The sequence below is a fragment of the Monopterus albus genome, unplaced genomic scaffold (assembly GCF_001952655.1).
Source record: "Monopterus albus unplaced genomic scaffold, M_albus_1.0 scaffold87.1, whole genome shotgun sequence".
Classification (NCBI taxonomy): domain Eukaryota; kingdom Metazoa; phylum Chordata; class Actinopteri; order Synbranchiformes; family Synbranchidae; genus Monopterus; species Monopterus albus.
The window spans coordinates 1,161,236-1,182,023 of record NW_018127967.1 but is presented as its reverse complement, the minus strand read 5'-3'; the positions used below and the strand labels follow the sequence as shown (position 1 = coordinate 1,182,023).

The 20,788-nt window shown below is 40.5% G+C and overlaps 2 protein-coding genes across 3 annotated transcripts in view; both read right to left on the bottom strand.

Moving 5' to 3' along the window:
- Positions 1-3,870: 3,870 nt before the first annotated feature.
- On the bottom strand, positions 3,871-12,086 carry polr1c (RNA polymerase I and III subunit C). Of its 2 annotated transcripts, none has more exons than XM_020607609.1 (9): positions 11,982-12,086; positions 11,757-11,828; positions 11,007-11,114; positions 8,595-8,727; positions 7,434-7,565; positions 7,096-7,248; positions 5,971-6,120; positions 4,955-5,071; positions 3,871-4,467 (listed from the first exon to the last, which is right to left on the bottom strand). In XM_020607609.1, the coding sequence occupies exons 1-9, from the start codon at positions 12,051-12,053 to the stop codon at positions 4,349-4,351; spliced, it is 1,056 nt and encodes a 351-aa protein (XP_020463265.1). In that variant the 5' UTR covers positions 12,054-12,086; the 3' UTR covers positions 3,871-4,348. The 2 variants fall into 2 exon arrangements, with proteins under 2 accessions (XP_020463265.1, XP_020463266.1); XM_020607610.1 differs by lacking the exon at positions 11,982-12,086 and adding an exon at positions 11,905-11,977.
- Positions 12,087-14,388: 2,302 nt separating this feature from the next.
- si:dkey-191g9.7 (uncharacterized) overlaps positions 14,389-20,788 on the bottom strand; it is a 9,461-nt gene continuing 3,061 nt past the window's right edge. The window contains exon 2 of the mRNA XM_020607526.1: positions 14,389-19,542. Coding sequence (XP_020463182.1) covers positions 18,003-19,535 — 1,533 coding nt within the window. The 5' untranslated portion in view covers positions 19,536-19,542 and the 3' untranslated portion in view covers positions 14,389-18,002. The remainder of the gene's footprint in view (positions 19,543-20,788) is intronic.

The window sequence follows — 20,788 nt, the reverse complement described above, 5'->3', positions numbered from 1 at the left end:
CAGCGTTACTTTTGTGTGTGTGTGTGTGAGACACACACAGAGACAGAGAGAGAGGGTGCTCGCGTGCCAATTTTCCACAGGCCAGATTCCAAGACTCCTGAGTAGGCAGTGGCAACAGGCTAGGATTAGAGTAAGAGTCAGGTTGGAGTCAGGTTAATCAGAAGACAAGGTTAGAGTGAAGGTCAGGCTCAGATTAGGGTGAGGGGGGAAGCACATACAGTATCTACAGGGGTCAGAAATCACTCCTTCTAGAATCGACTCCTGAGTTTTGGGATGTGTATGTCTGTGCAGATTCTCAGTCATCCAGGTAAACTGAAAAAACCTAGAAACCTAACACCTAGAACAATCAACTGGACTAGATTTTTAGGTCGAAGACGTTTCACCTCTCATCCAAGAGGCTTCATCAGTTCTGACTGACTGGTGTTGAGCCGGGGATATTTATCCCCCCCCGCCTCTAAATTATACTAAAAATCTTTGGCAAACAAAATTCAGGGAGAAATGAGCTTGCGATTGAGGAATAAACACAAAAAACATTTAAGACCAAGGGGAAACATTACTGAACTAATGTGAACAAAAAATATAATAGATGAATGAAAGTTTATTGTCAGTTTATTTAACAAATTTGAGATTCAGAAAGAGAAGCATGGAATGTACTGTAGAAAAGACTTATTTTTACATGTCTTGTTCCAGTTGTTTTTTATCAGCACAGCTGTTTAAGATGAGAGTTAACATATTATCATGTAGCTGTCTTCTGTAAGATTTGAGTCTTATAGGCTTTAGTTACTTTATCAGCTTTAGTTACTTCTCATACCTTTAGTTCCCTTTAGTTACCTTTCATAACCTTATTTTCCTTGTCTATACATATTACAGCTGTATTGATGATTGTCCAGAACTACTGAGCTTTGGTTATTTTTAATACATTTATTTTCCTTGCTTACATATCTTACAATTGTAATAAAGCAGAATCTGCTTACTTTGAATGCTGTAACTTCTGTTGAGACTGGATGGCTGCATCTCCTGAGGACCAGACAGCCTATTTACAATTTAACAAAGTCATGTTGGCCTGCTTTGCACTCACACCTCGACCCACTTAGCATATCCCAAGCTCTGCTTTGTCATGGGGTGTCCTGCAGAACCAAGGGGCTCACAACCTGAGATGACTACCTGGCCAGTTTAGCATACTTATTAGCATCACACACACAGGGGGCCTGCAACCAAGGCCACTCATTGTTTGGTGCTCTTGATTAAGATCAAGCTGCCACCTGAGAGACACATACACACAGACACCTAGAATTTACCACATTTCAACAAGGAAGTGTGAGCTCCGGCTCACACCAAATGGCCAAAAGGATCACAAACTATTGAACCCTGCACACCTGTCCAGGGTGGAGCAGCCCACACAGATAAATGTGTTGTAAAAACTTAATTAGAGATTCAGAAGTTGGTTTTCCTGTGGGAGCTCTGTCTGTCTGAATCCAGCGCTGTAAGACCTACCTGTGCTCAGACTTCCAGTAAACGTCCTTTTGATTTTAAACAGTCCTCTCCTGTCTTCACTTCTCGTGCTTCCAACAAAAGAATCGGGTATTTTCTAACACTTCCGTATGATGAGTATATTGACTTTTAACCTGCTGCAATGTGTCATTAAGAATCTCATTTGATCCTGGCTTAAAAATCCACATCACCAATGTTTTACTGCAAAAGCAAGAAAGAACTGAAAAAGCAATCATTCAATATGGACCAGTGTTTCCTCTTCTTGTTTGACTTTTCCATGCTTTTAAAAAGATCTGACTTGTTATGCCACCTATGAAGGCACAAAACAATTTATCACAGGTCAAAGGTGCAGGAACTGTATCAGCAGTAGGGTCCTTCAAGTGAGGTGGATGTCCAACATCAGCTCCAAGCCACAGCAGAGGATGTACTTCCTGCTCTAGGTCAGGAAGTCGACCTGCCCCAGGAGCTGCTGATACAGTTCTACAGAGGAATCATCGAGTCAGTTCTCTGCTCATCCATCACTGTCTGGTTTGGCTCAGCAACCAAACAGGACAAGTACAGACTCCAGAGGACAGCCAAGACTGCAGAAAGAACCATCGGTGCCAGCCTGCCCTCCATTGAGGACCTGTAAACCTCATGGGGCAAAAGGAGGGCTGATTTCTGCAGACCCCTCACACCCTGGACACAGTTTGAACTTCTCCCCTCTGGACGGTGCTACAGGTCACTGTACACCAAGACAACCATACATACTGTACACCTGCCAACACACAATACAGGCAGATATTCATTTTTTTTTATTTTTTTAGTAAAACACTTTTTAAAATAAAAATTCCTAAATCTGGTTATTGTGACCATGATATGCAGCAGTGTTGCTACCATTGAAAGCACATACGTCAGCAGGTCTTCAGTGTTTATGCTGGTCAGTCTTTAGGTTCCAAGTGTCAAAGCTAACAGTATATTAAAGGTGGATTCAGGTACATTTCAGATAAGAACAAAACCCAACAAAAACAAAGGATTACACAGTACACCTAAGAATGTTTTTCTTTCAAATTATCTTCTTTGAACAAGACACGGGTCTTGCATAACAAAGACAGAGTGGACATGACGCCTTTGAAACCAAATGTAAACATTTACCTGTTGACTAAATAAAATATGGAAATCTAGACACTTTACATAGCAACTGGTTCATTCCATGGAACCTGTTCGTTTTGTGTCCCCAATATTTAAAAGCAAAAGACAGGCAGTATAAAACTGCTGACACTGTTTTCAGTGGCAGAAGACATTAATTCAAGCGTTCTTTGTTAGCAGGAAGTCAAATAAAATTAAAATTAAAACAAATCATTTTCTCATGTCTGTTCTGACCACTTCTGACATTCAGGTCTGATAACGCACAATGAATATTCTTTGTGGAAAATATATTCATTAGCATAATTGTTAAATTAGCTTGACGTGCCAATAAGTGTCGTGCATCACCCTGTCACACCAGTGTATTTCTGCACTAAAATACTGCACTGCTCCATTAAGCAACATTGCTTCAAGGAAATGACATCATTTAAGGGTTTGAAGAAGACACATTCAAATACTGGTGAGATTGGATTTTCTTTCAGAACCACTGTCAAGCATAACACATCTACCCTGTCGCTCAGAAAACAGAGGGAACATTTTTGAATGAAATTTTCAAAATGAACTTATATAAAAACATGATTTTTTTTCCACTTAGCTGCATGCTAAGTGTGGTGTTAACTTTGACCACAGAGAGAATTTTGCCCCTATTGCTTTGACTGTTCCTGCCGTCACTGAACTAGATCACCTACAGTCCTGACAGGGTGGAACAAACCAGCTCTGATATCTTGATATACAAGGTAAAAATTTAAATAAATAGTGCCTGAGCTTGCAAAATAGGTTTTATTGCAGCTCTAACATATCCTTCATGCTTTTTTCACTGGTTATGAAAAAAATTTCTTAAAACTCCAAGGTCCAATCAGTACAGTTTCCATGGAACGGCTCTACTCCTTTTGTGGGTGCTGGGTGCTGTGAGGGGGATTTGGACTTCTTAAATCCTGGTTACAGTCCATAACACACACAGTGGGACTTTTTACAGTTGAAATATAAACTTAACATGTTATACTCTGCCTCTAAATTATACTAAAAATCTTTGGCATATCTGTACTGCAGTTTCTTGTTATGTGCCAAAATATACACTGATATACGTGACAAAATGAGCAGATAACTGCTCAGGTGATGTACAGTACTTAATAAATCAAGTGAAATGCACTGTACATAAGTATAGTGGATACACAACATTTCTATATAAATGCTGCTGAAAATAAGATAAAAGGGAAAATACATTATATGAAATATCATAATAAAGCACATTGATGTATTAGTGGTGCTTTATTGCAGCAGAGACAGAGGCTGGCAGGGAGCTGAAATCACTGACGTACATTAATCACATCTATATGAACTTACTGTTCTGAAGAACCAAGTATATACTATACATGTACTGTATATGCTGTTTTCCTAAGGTAATACCATCTTTGCTTTCTGTTATGGTTCACGTGACTAAATCCATAGAAAATATATTGTAAATACTGTATAAGTGATTTTTTTTTCAATTAAACTCAGTATGTTTATTTAGAAAAAAAACCTCAGTACAAAAAAAAAAAAAAAAAGGCAAGAACCAGTGGTATACACATACTTACAAGTCTACCTATAACAACATCTGCTAGTTTTTATCCATACAGCCAAGCTTCAACCGAGACATTCCGCAGAGAGCATCAACAATCCTAATCCTAGGCCGTGCCATATTCCAGTACCAGGTCCTCAGTGATGGATCTCAGCATCCTCAGTCATTATTTCACTCCATGCCACAAGAGTCCAGTTCACTGAGAAACCTCTGACACTTGGCCATGAGAACTTTGATGGCCTCTGTGACCAGAACATCTGGAGGCAGGATGCCAGTTGACTCCACAGTAACTGTGTGAGAAAAGAAATCCATGAACAGATACCAACTACAGTAACACAAACGGCTGTTTTTAGGGAGTCGCATGAAAACAATACTGGTTTCTACTCATCTTGCTGACTAAGCTTTAGAGGCACACTTTGTTACCTTTGGATGGAGCCAAACTAGCCGTTTCCCTCAGTTACCTCTAATCTAGCCAAGCTGTCTCCTAATGGTAGCTTCATAATTACTACACAGACATGAGTGGTATCATTCATTTCACTCTTGTTATGAATGAAAGTGTAATTCTCAAAATCTAATAATTACTACACAGACATGAGTGGTATGATCATCTCATTTCACTCTTGTTATGAATAAAAGTGTAATTCTCAAAATCTCAATTACTTTAGGTGAACCTTTAATTCCATTACTGTTTTCATTTACTAGGATTGTGTTAGTCTTGCTGAGCCTGAATGCTGTCTCTAAAGCGGCCTGCGCTGAATACGATGTATATGAACGTACAAATGAAATGGTCTCGCACTCTCCCGAGCTTCACCAAATTTTTCAGGTCATCATGTCGGAGGACTTCCCGGCTGCATGTGTCCAGGCGACTGTCTACTACTTTGGCAACCTTCTTCCCTGAGGAGGACAACAAAAAATACAATTACATTTGCACAATTTAGGAATTAACTGCAGACCAATAACATGACTGAACTCGTCTGACTGAACTCGTCTGCCTGAACTCGTCGACTGTTCTTGCCTGAACATGGCTGAACTGTGTAAAAAACAGACAGCAGAAATCTATGTCATATAAATCATGAGCCACTAGCTGTGGTTATATGAACTATTTTTTAATCAGAATGAAATCATTATGATTACAGATTTTAAATTAACCTGTTTACATGGACGCTGGTCCCTTATGATGCGTGTTTACACACTTAAAGCATGTAACAAGTGCATCGGAGAAAACCAGCAAATTGCAAAAACATAAAAAACAAAACAAAAAAAAAAACAAAAAAACTTCCACACATTGTGTCGCTGAAGCTGAACCCTCTTAGTTGTCCCAATAAAAAAAGCCAGGATATTTAGCTGGCTTTTCATTTTAATGAGTTACCATTAGTTAGCAACACAGTTAAACTGTGTTGCTGAAATGCTACCAGCGTTTATTAAGGTGGACTGTTTTCTTACATGTTACTCATTGTGCGAGTTGACACTGTGAATCATTCAACACACCTTAAATTTGAATGCAACAACTCAGACCATTCCATTATTTTTAACAGATGGTTGCTACTGGTTCTCCTATAAAACATAGCTTTACTGATGATTAGCTCGTCACAGCCTTACAAGGAGGGATATATGAATATCAGCAGGATTTTTCTGATCCAATGCTTACCTGGGAAATATTTTACTATTAAACAGATTATCACTCTCACTACAATTGAAATTTCTTTCTAAGCCAGTCTGGTCCGATTGAGGTGATTACATGATGCAGATTTTGTTGTTTCACTGTATTTGATTTCAGATTAGTTCTTTCTTACCCTTAACATCTTCCAGGTCAATGACTCCTTGTGAGAAGCAGCGTTTTAAGCGTTCTGCTTTCTCTCCCTCCACTGGCTCAAGGAGAGTGATCTCTGGCAGGAGGCGGTAACTGGCTGTGGCCACTGGAGAGAACTTGGCATGGTCCTTACCTGAACACAAAACAGAGAATGTACTTCAGTATTAGGCAGCAGTGAGCTGTGTCAAAGCATACGGCCTATTAAAATGCTGGGTTTCCCACTGAGATAAGCTGCATAACTTTCACAAGTATTTTAAAAAGCTGGCATGATGAAAAACAAAAGAAGAGCTCAGAGAAAGAGTCAGGTGATGGTGGAGGTCGCCAGCTGCTGTCAGATTACTGAAATCTGTCTCTGCAGTGATTTTACCTGAGTTGAAATTTTGCAGAGCAAGCAGTTTTGAAACTATGCCTGCTGTGATGTCACACTTGGTGGACATTTGTACAAGGTAAAGGTCGACAGGAGTATTTGTATTATTCACTAGGCGTATCAATGATTCTGCCATGTTTGCATTAGCAGGGAGATCCCTTGCATCAAACCAAGTGCTCCATTTCCTCGCCAAGCTGCATTAACCAATAACCACAATAAGTAACAACAAAGTGATTTATTTCTGCCTCAACAGCTATTTGGCGCTAGGTGTAGGCAGTACAACGTAGGAAATTTAGTTGCGGGTGGGCACAGAATATCTTTCACCATGTCAAACACATTGGATTTGTTTTTTAATCTCTTCCTGTCTACAGCTCGTCACGTGGTGCCACACATTCTGGCTATTGGTTAACGTAGCTTAGTGAGTAAAAGGGAGTGATTGGTTTGATGCAAAGAAACTCCCTGCTAATGCAAACACGGCAGAATCATTGTCACACAAGACTCAGATCGCACAGGGATCTAAATCAGGCTTACAAAATGATTCATCATGCAGGCCTATATTGAATAATCGATATTTGTCAAGATATCGCATCAAAGTTAGAAATTCCAGTATTGTGACAAGACTATCACCTCACACCAGTCTGAGTAGGTGCTCAGGAATAATGCACATTTTATATAAATATATATGTGTATCATCTGCATTCAAATGACTAGTCTTGATCCAGACACTCAAAACATTCTGACCAATTCCTTTGACACAGTGCATGACGATGTCCAGCTCATGTCCTGGTCGTAGCTGAGCTATCAGGATGTCGTCGAGTACGGGGCCAATGCGGGAGTCTGCAAACACGTCTGCCTGGTTCCCAATGGGGACCCATTTTATGTCCCTAGAATAAACTGAGATAAGACAGCATGGGACAGGGGAGACAAATGACCACATTAATATTAAACTCTCTTTCCTTCTTAGATATCTTCCTGAGCTTTTTCAACAACCACTCATTTGATTATTTGCATGCTGGTACATCTCTATCTGCAAACAACAGCAGCAATCCCTCCTTCATTTGATGTCACCTGAAACCTACCCATGTGGTTCAGATAGAGCTCCTGGGGGTCAGAGGAGTCTTTGCTGGCTCGGGGGTTTCTGCTGCACTTTATCTTCAGCTGCAGTTGAATCGTGTCTATTTCTGAACCTTCTTCCTCTGCCGACTCGTCACCTGGAATAAACAAAGCATAAGAGAAAATGTTAAACTGTGCTCACTGGTGGGTTCATGTTACAAGCCCAGGCTGAACACTGCACTGTGATGCCAGGCTTCAGAAAATTGTGACAAAATTGAGGCACAAAACACGAGTTTTGATGGAATGATGCACAGAAATAAATATGGCATCTCTCTTTGGAGTTCTCAGTGCAAGTCTTGAAACAAGCGGACACACAATATACTGTATATACCCATAATGTGACACCGCACTGATACTTGATTACAATGTGGAAAAATATGAAGAGTGAGCACACTAAAAGCAACAGCTTTATTCATACTAATTTTTAAATATTTGCTGAAAGGATCATTTCAATTTTATACCCCTTTTACATCAGAAATTCAAAGTCACATCTATATTACAAGTCTATCTACAAAAGGGGAAGCAAAAGTTCTTTCTGGATGCTCTGTTGATACTTTTTAGTTTAAAAAACCCCTCATATTTAACAGTAACACAGCCAAAGATGTGAACAGCTGTCCATCTGCCAGAAGGAAGGTGGCTTCACCGGACTAATTGACAGTAAAACTGTTCCGGACAGAAACCATCTATGAGGTGTTTAAACAGCTGTCTGTGGAGATTGCACTTCAGTAAATGCACCAGAGGGGGAGAAAAATGGACCTAAGCTAAAAAAATAGGCAGAGTTGACACGCCTGTTACGCGCTTAGCGTCACCTGACACATTTTGTAGAATGGAATTTCATGTTAGTGACATGTCCTGGGTAGATCTGTACAGTAGAGTACATTGTTACTGCAAGTAGATCTTGTCTTGTCCCTGAATGTGAGCAAACTCAGCATCTTGCAGAGGAACATGAAAATAGAATGAACAGTGTGAGTCTGATTTATATTGCGCTTTACGTTGGCAGTGAAGAAGTGTTTATGTTCCTTAAGGTCTTAGCCAGAATTTTCCAAGCCCAGAGGCCCGTGAACTGTTGAGGCAGAGTAACTGTGGCCCACTGTCGTATGCATGAATAGTTCACAGTGTTGCTTTACCAGTGTTCCTGTACTCAAACAGACGAGGGTCAGCTTTGATGGGGATGAGGCCTAATCTGTGAGCCAGAACTTCATCCTGGACAATGGATGTGTTGTTATAGATAAAGACCTTCTCTATAGCCATGGTAGGCACCTACAAACAAAAATAAGCAAAAAATAATGCAACGTTCTCACAACATATTTGCGTAACATGAAACCCTTCTAGACTGCTTTCTCTTAAAACCTGCCCAAGCACAAAATTTAAGATTTATAATCACCGTCAAAACAAGCTACAGTTGTATGCTGAAGTTTCACAGGAAAAACAACATCATGTCCACATTAGGGCTGAACAATCAACTGTTTTCAAGTTGAAAATGCTATTTAACAGAACTGCAAAAGCTGCAACTTAAACTACCATTAAAACATGTTTTTAACCGCTGCTGATTCTAAACAAGCCAACCGGCATCCCTGCACACTTCAGGCACACAGGGTGTCCTCCTCTGCAGGCTACAAGGGAAACCTGCAAAGCAAATGAGTGAGAGTGGATGAAGAAAGATACATCATCAAGTCTCACTTTGGGTTTGATAGCCACGCTGAAAACAGCCACAACAGAAGCAAACCCAAATCTCTCCCTCCACTAATTACGGTGGGGTCAGCCCTGTGGCTCTGCCACCCGGTTACCGTTCATACCACCATCATCATCATCATTATTAAAGCTGGAGACAGCAGTAGTGGCTGTTGTTGGCTCACTTTACATGAACAACACAGTTTAAAAAACGTAAAGGTGTGGTATGGAAAGGAGTGTTCTGGATTTATTGTTCCAGTTTGAGTTCTAACCTCATACTTTTTAGCCTATAGCCAAACAAGTAGGTATAGAAAGGAAAAAAAGACAAACAAGTACAAATCCCTTTTCCAGAAAATTTGGGACATTCTCCAAAATAAAAACTAAAATCTGGGACTTGTTAATTTGCTTGAACATTTATTTAATTGACAAAAGTACAAAGAAAAAAGGTTTTCCACTGACCAACTTGCATTTTGTGAATATAAACAAATGTAGAATTTGATGCCTGCAATACTCCAAAAAAATGGGACAGAGATGAAATAAGACTTTCTAGAACATTCCAGCAACAATGTTCTGGAGACACTGCATGAGAAACTGCCATGCTACTGTGATGAATATAGCCACATGAGCCTGGGAGAACTTGTGAAATCTGTTCTAACTTAAAGGAAGACTGTGTTTTTGGAATACCAAGCACTTCCAATGTGTGAGTCAACGTGTGCCCCTGGTAGACACAAGTGCAAGCCTCTGCCAAGCTGCACGTTATGCTCCACTTTTCAGTGTAGACACTTTAAAATGCCTGCCTTCTCACGTGATTTGTCTGTACAAACAATATTTTTGCCTTCAAGTTGTGTCTATACTGGGTGCGTGTTGACTTGTGCATGGGAAGCACTTGATGTACAAAAAGCACCTAGAGGAACCTACAGAAACGTACTGTTTTACCTGTGTTTACTTTATGCATTTCTAAATTTGTTGGAGCTCTGTAAGCTTCATGTCGTGGTTAGGCATTTAAAACAAGTACTCAAGCTACACAGTGGCAGTGCAGATAGCTGGACTGATTAATACAGGAGCATATCGGTTGCATCACAAGTCCACGTCTCGGCTTGTTTTCAGGAAGAACGAACGTGGGGTTCTTCACACCAAAGATGAAAAAGGACCATCCAGGCTGTTACCAGTGAAAGGTGCAAAAGCCAGCATCTATGATGGTACAGGGGTTCATCATGTTCCAGCAGCGAGTGTTTTTAAGTGTGTGTGTGTGTGTGACTGGCCTGCCTGCCTGCAGTCCAGGTCTGTCTCCTGTTGAAGAGGAGAATCAGACAACAGTGACCACAGACTGTTGAGCAGCTGAAGTCTCGCATCAGCAAGAATGGGCAGATTTTCCATTTGCAAAACTGAAACAGTTAGTATCCTCAGTTCCCAAATGATTAAAAAAGGCCATTAAAAGGAAAGCTGATGTAACACAGTGGTAAACATGACTCTGCAGGCATCAAATATGAATTTGTTTATATTTACAAAATGCAATTAAGTTGGTCAGTGAAAACTGTGAAAGCCTTTTCTTGGCACTTTGTCAGATAAATAAAGGTCCAAGTGAATTAACAAGTCACAGATTTTAGTTTTTATTGCACTTTGGAAAATATCCCAACTTTTCTGGAAATGGGGGTTGTAATACAAATCAAACTGAAGAGTGGTAAATCCAAAGCTCAGCAACACCAGTTGGAAGGGGGTGGGAGCATCGCATAAAGTCGCAATTACAATACTGCTTAAAAAAAATAAATTCGCAGTTAGATTATTCTCCCAAACTGTGTAGCCCTAGTCCACATCTTGTAGTTGTATGAATAAGACAATGATGACAAAACAGTGACTGGTAATTTCACCTCTGCTAGTAAGATCCTCCTGAAGGCGTTGGCGATGGCTGCATCTATACCCACCATGTCAAACTCCATATTGTTCTCATCCAGATGCACTATGTCAATTCTGAAGTTCTGCAGACAGACAAAAGATCTTCACTTAATGGGAATACAAACGTACAATCAGGTCAAGCATCAGTTTGATTCAGTGCCCACTGGTTCAAAACATGCATATTTGTAACTAGGTTTAAATAAAAAGAAATGTACCGTTTCTTTTTGGGAACAAAAATGAAATATTTCAGTTTGACCATTCTTAGTTTCTTACAGATATGTATAAATACATTTCATGAATAGAAATACTGTATATTCTATAGATAGATTCAACAGGCATTTAATAAATACACAGCACATGTACATGCTTTATAGCTGTTTTATTTTATTTTATTTTATTTATTTTGAACATAGTAATCAAAAGAGGCCAGAACTTGCTTGTCAATGTTTGTCCATATGAAGAGAGAGGAGCCAAAACGAGAAGGTGGTGAGGGAAATAAGAAAACCTGGAAACCTTGGAGGTTTATTAATGCATAATATTAATATGTCTGTTCGGCAATGATCCCAACAAAAAGCAAATATATTGGCGGAGGTGTATGGGAGCCTTTCATTTAAAAAGAAAAGAAGCAGAACAGCGTGGACCAAGGTGAAATACTGGACACAGACAAACCCGTCACACGTCATCCACCACCAGCCACCAGTCTGAGGGCTAAAACACCAACTCACCTTCTGAAACTTCTGCATATCCCAGGTGTCATCATAGCCAGGGTAGTTTCCAGGGAAGTCTGTTGTATGAACCTAAAAGCAACAAAAAAACTCAGACTATAATCTTATTAACGTTACTGTAACTTTGTAACGTGTTATGGACTGGTACCCAGTCACACGCCGGTCAGCTCGGGACCATCTAGCGGAGCATGGTGTCATAAAAAACACTGTTAGGAAAACACTTACATTCTTCACACCAAATTCCCCCAATATTACTCGATTCCGAATTTCATCCACGCGATTCATGGCCGCCGCCATTTTGAGACGTGACCCGCTTTAGCTCCACCCACACACTTGCTCCAGTTCACACGCTGACGCAAAGCCATAATATATATTATATATCTGTTAGGTATTTTTTTAGTCAGATAGATATTGGTTATATACTTGTTGTATTAGAAATGTTTAGTGGAGACAGGATGTCTAGTTTAAATGCTTAGTCATTCTCATGAGTTTCTTGCAGGGTGCACATGGTCAAGGATAACTAGAGAGAAAAGTTTGATTGTCAGCAGGCAGGAGGATTATTGTTATTATTATGATATGTTTAACCATAATTGTAATCATAATATTTTCTTATGTTTAATGTCATGACATGTCACTAGATGTCATGGTAGAATGTTTTTAGTTACACACCACATAATCAACACTCACACACATTGATTCTCTCCATGTTTTGACTACTGCTACAGTCAAGGATACCTGGACGTGTAATGTTAATTTTACCTGTGATCCTTTGAATAAACCAGCACGGTTATTTTTTATATATCCAAGTGGTCCGCCTAGTCTCTCTGAGTTCCACTGGTTAAAAGAGCCGAAAAAAGCTTTCAATCCATACATATTTTTAATAATTAGGAATAAAGCAGCTGCCGGAAACTCAGTTAGGCTGTTTAGAGGTGACTTTGTATGCGTCACACATCCTTGTATGACATAGCCCACCTTTTATAAAAGCCAACTTCAGAGGTCATAACCGTGGTCATAACATGTTTCACCTGACGGGTCCTGTGTTTATTTTCTTTGGGAGGGGGGTGCACCACCCAAAACATAAACACACACACACACACACACACACACACATATATATATACCTACAATAAAACTGGTCATGATGTTTTCCTGTGTGATTATAAAAAAATGCTAATCTTAAGCATTCTAAGGCTTTTGCCTAGCCTCACTCTTTTTATGCAGGCTTCTGTGCCCCTTAAGACCCAGGTTGGCAGCTGCTTTTATGACTCACAGAGAATGAACTTATATACAGTTTCCTGCCCAAAAAGAACCCACGAACCAAAAACATAACCCCCCAACCCAGAGTTTCCTCCCCCTATAACATCTGCTATACTGTGGGCAACAGCACCAGTCCTTGTCCTCTGGGTGTATAACTGTCCATATGTGGTATTTCCCTGTGTATGACAAGTCCATGGCACTCCCTCTGGCTCCCCCAGCACGCTACACAGTCCCCTGCAGGCTGGTTCACCGTCCTCAGAACCTAATCCAACTTAAAGTCCCGTAGGCGCTGGGATAGCCTGACCTCGCACCAGGGCCACCCTGTGGGTCCAGGAGGGTCTGCCGGGGGCTGGTGTTTGGCCTCCAGTGCCCAATCCCCCCTCCTAAGACACTTGAGGCAGGTAGGGTGCCAGCTGGTCCAAGTACAGCACCACTACATGGCCCCGCTTCACCAGTCTCATTCTGTAGACTACACACTTGGACAAAATTGTTGGTACCCTTCCGTTAAAGAAAGAGAAACTCACAATGGTCACTGAAATAATATGAAACTGAAAAAAGTAGTAATAAATAAAAATGTACTGAAAATTAACTAATGAAAATCAGTCATTGCTTTTGAATTGTGGTTCAACAGAAGCATTTTAAAAACCAAACTAATGAAACTGGCCTGGACAAAAATGATGGTACCCCTAGAAAGGATTGATAATAATGTGACCACAGAGACATGTTAAACTAAAGTGTGTCCTCTAATTAGCATCACAGGTGTTTTCAGACTTGTAATCAGTCAGTCTGCCTATTTAGAGGGTGAAAAGTAGTCACTGTGCTGTTTGGTATCATGGTGTGTACCACACTGAACATGGACCACAGAAAGCTGAGGAGAGAGTTGTCTCAGGAGATTAGAAAGAAAATTATAGACAAACATGTTAAAGGTACCGCGACCCCGTTTGGGACTGAGCGGTATAGAAGATGAATGAATGAATGTTAAAGGTAAAAGCTATAAGATCATCTCTGGAGCTGCTGGTCATCAGACACCTGAACTGTTGGTCATCAAAGGCTTATTCCTGGAGCTACTGGAGGTCAGAGGGATACCCCCCCAGTTAAAACCTCCTGGAATAGAAAGTCCAGTTTACTCTGTCAAATACTTTTTCTGTGTCTAATGATAGGATTATAGTTTTGATTTGTTTTTGCTGAGAAGATTGATTAGGTTAAATATTGTATACACATTATCTGATGCTTTTCTATTTTTGATGAAACCTCTTTGGGCCACCTTGCTTTAAGCATTCTAATACTGATGGCCTATATAAGGCTGGGGAGAAAAGCAGGCATTTGCCACAGCAGGTTGGGGTTGGGCCTGTGTTGGGTCTTCAGCGGGAGTGTCATTACGTCATATGTATCAGTATCATGGAGGACATTTTCATTTCTGTGGTTCTATTCAAATAATTAAAGGTCTCATTTGACAAAGACACAATCCCCACAGACTTTTTCTGTAATTTTATTGCTGGCATTAAGATTTTGGCACGTTCCTCTTGGATAAACAACTAAACAACATGGTAACAACACTTTAAACTTACAACCACTCAGTTGACATTCAGTATCACTTGCTGTGTTGAACCAGCCATAAAGAATAATGCAGAATACAGACAAAAGAGTAAAACAAAGGCCTTTCTTGCCCTTAATGCCACCTAGTGAGTTTTAAAGATGTTCTTCAACTCAGCTAGTTGACACAGAGTAAAGTTCCTCATGGCATATCATAAACAGATTTCTCAATACATCACACTGTCCATTTAAACTTAAGGCAAACATTTGTCTTTGTTTCTAAATCCTCAGGCTGAACTAACACAGCAGCAGAGTTGATGACTTCATAGATTTTATGGCAATGAATTTAACTCCACAGAAGCTGAAACAGACAGAGATGAAATACAAATAATAAAGGTAGGAATACTTTCCACATCTATAAATTATTAATATCTATACTGCACTATCATATACAATGATACAATGACATTTTTTCATTGAAAATCAATTAAATGATGTCTACATGCTTAATTCATTCAAAAACTGCATTTTTGGATTTAAATACAGTATAATGGAACCATTTACATGAATTGAAAATGATACACACAGTCTCTGATGTTCAATTGTCAAACAGTAGTAAGAATGTCTGACAATCTGCTGTCTTATCCTGTATTTAACTATCAGCTGATCTGGATCGCTATTGTCTTTGCTCCATGGTTTGGACACCTCTGTCAGTATGATGCAAAGCATGAATGATACCCCTGTCTACATTTACAGCATACCAGAATGTCTATTAGTGGTATTTCTGATACTTAATTAAGCAATTTATAAGCTGATACTCTGTATGCTGTATGACAATAACATCAGGTACATGGATGTGAGAGTAAAGTGCACAGTGGAGGTGATTAATTAAAGCATAAATTACTTTCACTTCTGTAAATACAGTCAAGAATAACTACAGTACAGCCCTACTAGTGCCCCCTTGAGGTTTCAGTGTTTGTTTGACCCTACACTGATGTGTTGGACAGACACAGTAGTGGAGCATGAAGTAGCTAGGCTTAGATCCATGATGATCTTTCTTGAAGCAGGCTTAGGGTTTTTCTTGAGTGATTCCAAAAGGACATAGAAATATAACAGCACTGAGACTGAAAAGCTAAAAACTAATGGTATGCTGCTTTACTGACACATGCTACTTCTGGCAGATGTCACTCATTGTTGGTATACTGGCAAATGCCACTGCTGGTTATGGTATGACACTACTGTGTACCACATAAAAACACGTTGCTCATGTTCCACAGATGCCCCTCTGCCTGTTGCACTAACAAAAGGTGGATGCCACTTCTTTAGGAAGCTGTTTTCTCTCAACTAAGCTCCTACTTGGACAAATGTAGCATCCAGGACAAATACAGTATTGATCAATTTTTAGCCGAGTACAGAGTCAGCTCTGCTGTCTCTAACACAGCCACACCATCCTTTTCCAACATACCTTAAGCATGTTGTGGGCATTCAGGAACTGGCCTTCAGTGGTTTACCTCCTACCATCAGGATACATCAGCCTTAGTTCAAATTGATAAAGTCTGCTCTTCCTCTACACCCATCTGCTGTGGAGTACCACAAGGCTCTATAGTAATGTTATGTTTTCTTTATACGTATATGGCTCTATTGTTTTTTTAAATATAATTGTGGTATATAATATAACTGAACTGTGCAGAATTAAGGAAATAAAATAAATAAACACATAAATAAAAAGGCCCAAAAAGTAAAGGTCAATTTTTTATTATTTAACAACTTTTTTTCTAATTAAATAATGTATTCATTGAATTTTTTGTGTGCAAGCTAAACAAATAAAAAAAAATTAATTTCATCTATGCATTTGACGTATCCTTTACTTCTTTATGTTTTATTCTCCTCTGGGATCATTAGCTTTTCCATCAGCCTCTGCATCACATCTCCCTCCCTGAAAACCATTTCTTTGTTTTTTTATTATACCACAGAAAAAGAAACTACAGTATATGACTAAAGTAATTCATATTTTCAGTAGCTGAGCCTGATATATTTACCCACATTTGCAATGTAAACAGTTTTTCAAATGTCTTTTAAAAGTTAAATACAAAAATACAAATTCACTTTAATTTCCAGGAAAATACAATTAGAGCTCAGTCGTCTTAATTTTTTTCAAGAGCCAATAAGCATAAAATATTTTGAAGTTGGCTTGAGCACATTAAAACAATACATACATAAATTCAAACTTAAATACCAGCCGTGCTGATCTTACCTTAGTCCCATAACATCCTTAGATAATAAACCAAAAATACAGAAGCCAGAGAGAAGGCAGCATAGGATCATTTGGGGTAGATAATGAAACTTAGCTGTGGCTTGCCATTGAAATGTAACCAAGATTTGGTTTCCCTATATCTCCACTGTGTCATTATTTTGCTGTAGTATTTCAATGGGATCTGTTCATGGGCTGTTTATTATTGTTTATAACAAGTGATACAACGGTGCTGATATGATCTATCCCCATAAGAATCCAGGCATCGTACAGAAGACTGGTGAAAAGTGAGGAAACTCTTAACACTGATGTTTGCTGCTTTTTCAGTACATTTGGTAAAGACAGACCTCTGTAGATTGATCATGTCCTTGTATGTTCTTATAGTCATGAAAAAACCCAGGACACCTTAAACAAACAAACAAACAAAAAAGCTAACAAACAAACAACAACAACAACAACAAAATTATTGTACAATAATTAACGAGACCCATAAGGAAGATGAATCTACTGAATACTCAAAAGCCTAAATTCTTCCTACACTTGTCCTTCAATCAATCAATAAAAGACCATTTGGTTTATTGGTCTAACAACATATAATATGTATAATTTTTTTTTTTGGAGGCACCAAGGTATGGAACACATCCAAAGAACATGATCAATTTCTCATCATTATGTTAAAAAGCAGATAAGTTCATTTGTCTGCTACTTTTAAACTTCTTAAAGCTGTTTTATAATAGAGGTGTTTGGTGGACTGAGGTGCGAAGGATGAGGTTTAAGATTAGCTAAGATAATTTCACTAGCTCCCCCTGCTAGGTGTCCACTGATATAAGCCCTCAAATGCCACATGGAGTCCCACTCACCCAGGAGGAGAATCCCCAAAACCAAAAGTGCCAGGGGGGAGACCAGGAGAAGGAGAAGCAACCATCTTCTGAGACAGTTGGGGTTAGACCCAGCCAGTGGCCAAGGTTTAGTATTCATGTTGAGCTGGGCTAGGGTTAGGTTGAGGTGTCACTGTACTGATATTTTACATTTGTTCATGCTATTGCATTTTATTGACTCCACTCATTCATTACAAGTTTTACAAGAGCGACATTTATTGATCCTCTACTCAGATTGGTGACGTTTGAGGCTGAAGTTATGAGTAGCCATACTGGCTACTGTACACAGTGTTCAGGTTGTGTTCTGTCCATCAGTCTGCTGCTCAGTCAGTCAACAGCTGTAGTGGTGCAAGTGCAACAAGCTGGGGTTCGGATGGCACCCATTATTGTGCTTCTCTTTCTTTGGCAGCTGGTGCCCCCACTTTGCCCAGAGGTGTTGGCCTTGTGGTGTGACAGCTTGGCCGCACGGCTTGCTGTCTCCTTGATCTGCAGCTCCAGGTGTCTTTGAATGGCCAGACCCAGCTCCTCAGGGTCCACAGAGGCCCCATACACCTCCCAAGTCATCCCTTCTGCATCCCACTTCACCTCCTTCACTGGGGATTTGGAGGCACCACCCAGTTTATTGCCTCCATCATTGCCAGTGTTTGGAGTGTGACTGCAGGAGAACTCACTCCTACTCTTCTTTGCCACACAGATATGGGGGAACACATGAGGTGTGACAGTCTGTCTTGTCTGCACCCCAACATCCCTCAGCTCTTTGTAGGCTGTCATAGTTCCCATGTCATGAGTCATGGGTCTGACAGGGCCAGCAGGACTGGTGCAGCACTCCTCTCCACTGAAGGGTTTTTGGGTTTGTGCCTCAGCACCAGAAGGTAGCGAGCTAATCAAAGAACAGCTGAGGTTGCAGCATCGAAGCAGATGTTTGGCATCCAGGCCTGTCTCACTGACAGAGGAGATGAGGCGAGGAAGGGTGAGGTGGTTTGTCGCCAAAGGAGGTGCCACTGCACGCAACATGTTGCAACTTGGCCGTTCGCCTGCCAGGCGTGGCAGCAGCAGGGAGGGTGCCGGGATGGGCAGAGAATGGCAGTAGGCAGCAAATGTGTCTTCAAAATTGGCATGATGAACATAAGAGCCACAACAAAGTGTCTTGTCACAGTTAAGGTGAAGATGGTCCTTTTGTTCAACACCCTCCATTTTGACTGCTGCCTTTGGAGATGACATACAACTACACCTGCTCTGAGGCTGCTGTCCACCACTTTCTCCACTGCCGGACCCACAGCAAACAGTGGTGACAACGTTGCACTGCTGCAGCTGCATGGGCTGCTTGCAGGCTAACCTGGAGTGACTCTCAGCCTCTCGGATACTCTTATCTCCTTCAAGGTAAGCAGGTCTACTAGTCTCGCTGTCTGGAGTGTAGAGGTGCATTACCCGTTTAACCAGAGGTGATGTGTCAGAGTGACTCCTGTAAACAGGCAGAGAGGCTATCTTTATATTCTGAACTGCACTGTCAGCCTGAGGGGTGTCACTGGCTGCATTCATGACTAGCTTGTGCTGATGCAACTCTGATGGACTATGGGGGCGACTTGGTGCCCTGGTGGGCACAAAATGTTCTGCTGGACTTTGTTCCTGTTCACTAGGTTCTCCACGGCACCTTAGACTGCTGCAGTTCATTTCTTTAGCAGGAGGAGATGCTGAATGTTCTTTACCGATAGCCTCCTTTGACTCCTCCTGGCCACTAGCCAGTCTGGAGGGGCTCTTTGCCTGTGTAGAGCCCTTTGAGGTGTCAAAGAGAGACTGACCAGCAAGGGTAGACTCCAAAGAAACAGAGCCCCTTGACACAGGATGCCCGGCCTCTGCCATGAACGACCTTTAAGAGGAAATAAAACAGAGTGAGAATGTTTCACACTTGATTGGCCCAGACACAGCACACAAAGAACACACAAAAATCCCATAAACTGGCCAATTTTAATTAGCATTTTTGAAGCAATTTTGCATCAAGAGTGTAAAAATAATCTTAACTTTCTGTAAAACGCAAAACATAAATAACAACAAATAAAAATATCAACTTACTTTTTGTAATTAGACATCTCATAGCCACGTGACAGACTGAAATTCATGTCTATTTTATCTGGAGTTTAATACTGTGATACTGGTTGTTGGTCAAACTCTGAAATCACCACCCAAGACTTTCCAAGATTAATTCATTCTTACCTGAAATTGTTATCACTAGTCTATAAAGCTTTGTGCTTTACACTGGCAGTGTATGCTACACATGCAACACACTCCCAGAAGGCTGCTGCCCCCATTGCTGCTCCTGTAGGACGTGTGAGCAGCTGACACCAGTTCTATCCCTGTGTTGCATAAAATGTGGAAAATGCACTTAGCCACCACTAGTTGGCAGGACAGTCTTTGAATCATCAAAAGGTGATCTTTGAATCATGCAACCAAAACATGAGATACCTGACCTCTACTGGTGAAAGCAAGTACTGAAGTGTCAGTCTGCTACTGACTACTTGATAAATGATGATCCAAATGGCTGACAAACTGTTCCCCCCTATTTTTCATCAGTAAGAATTGTCACAGATTTAAGTCTGGGTTTCCTGCCTATATGGCCTCTACTTCAACCTTCTAATCATGGTAGATATCTGCTTTGGACATAATCCCTGAGCTATCTCATGATACATACAACACCAAATCAGAAAAAGTTGGGATGGTAAATGGTCTTTTACACTACTACTACACTTTTACACTACTCGGCCATTCACACTCCCAAACGCTCACACACCAGTGACATCACCGGGAGCAACTGGGGGTTCAGTGTCTTGCTCAAGAACACTTTGACTGGACAAGCCAGGAATCGAACCACTAATCTTCCAGTTAGGAAACGACCCGCTCTACCTCCTGAGCCACAGCCGCCCCCGTACATCAAATCAAAACTGAAAATAGTGATTTGTATTTTATTCTTTGTTCAAAATAAACACTCACTTCAATCCTGATGCTGCAACATATTCCAACAAAATTGGGACAGTAAAGCGTTTACCACAGTGTGATGCTGCTGTTCCTTTTCACAACACTTAAAAGCCGTTTAGGGACTGAGGACACCAAGTGATTCA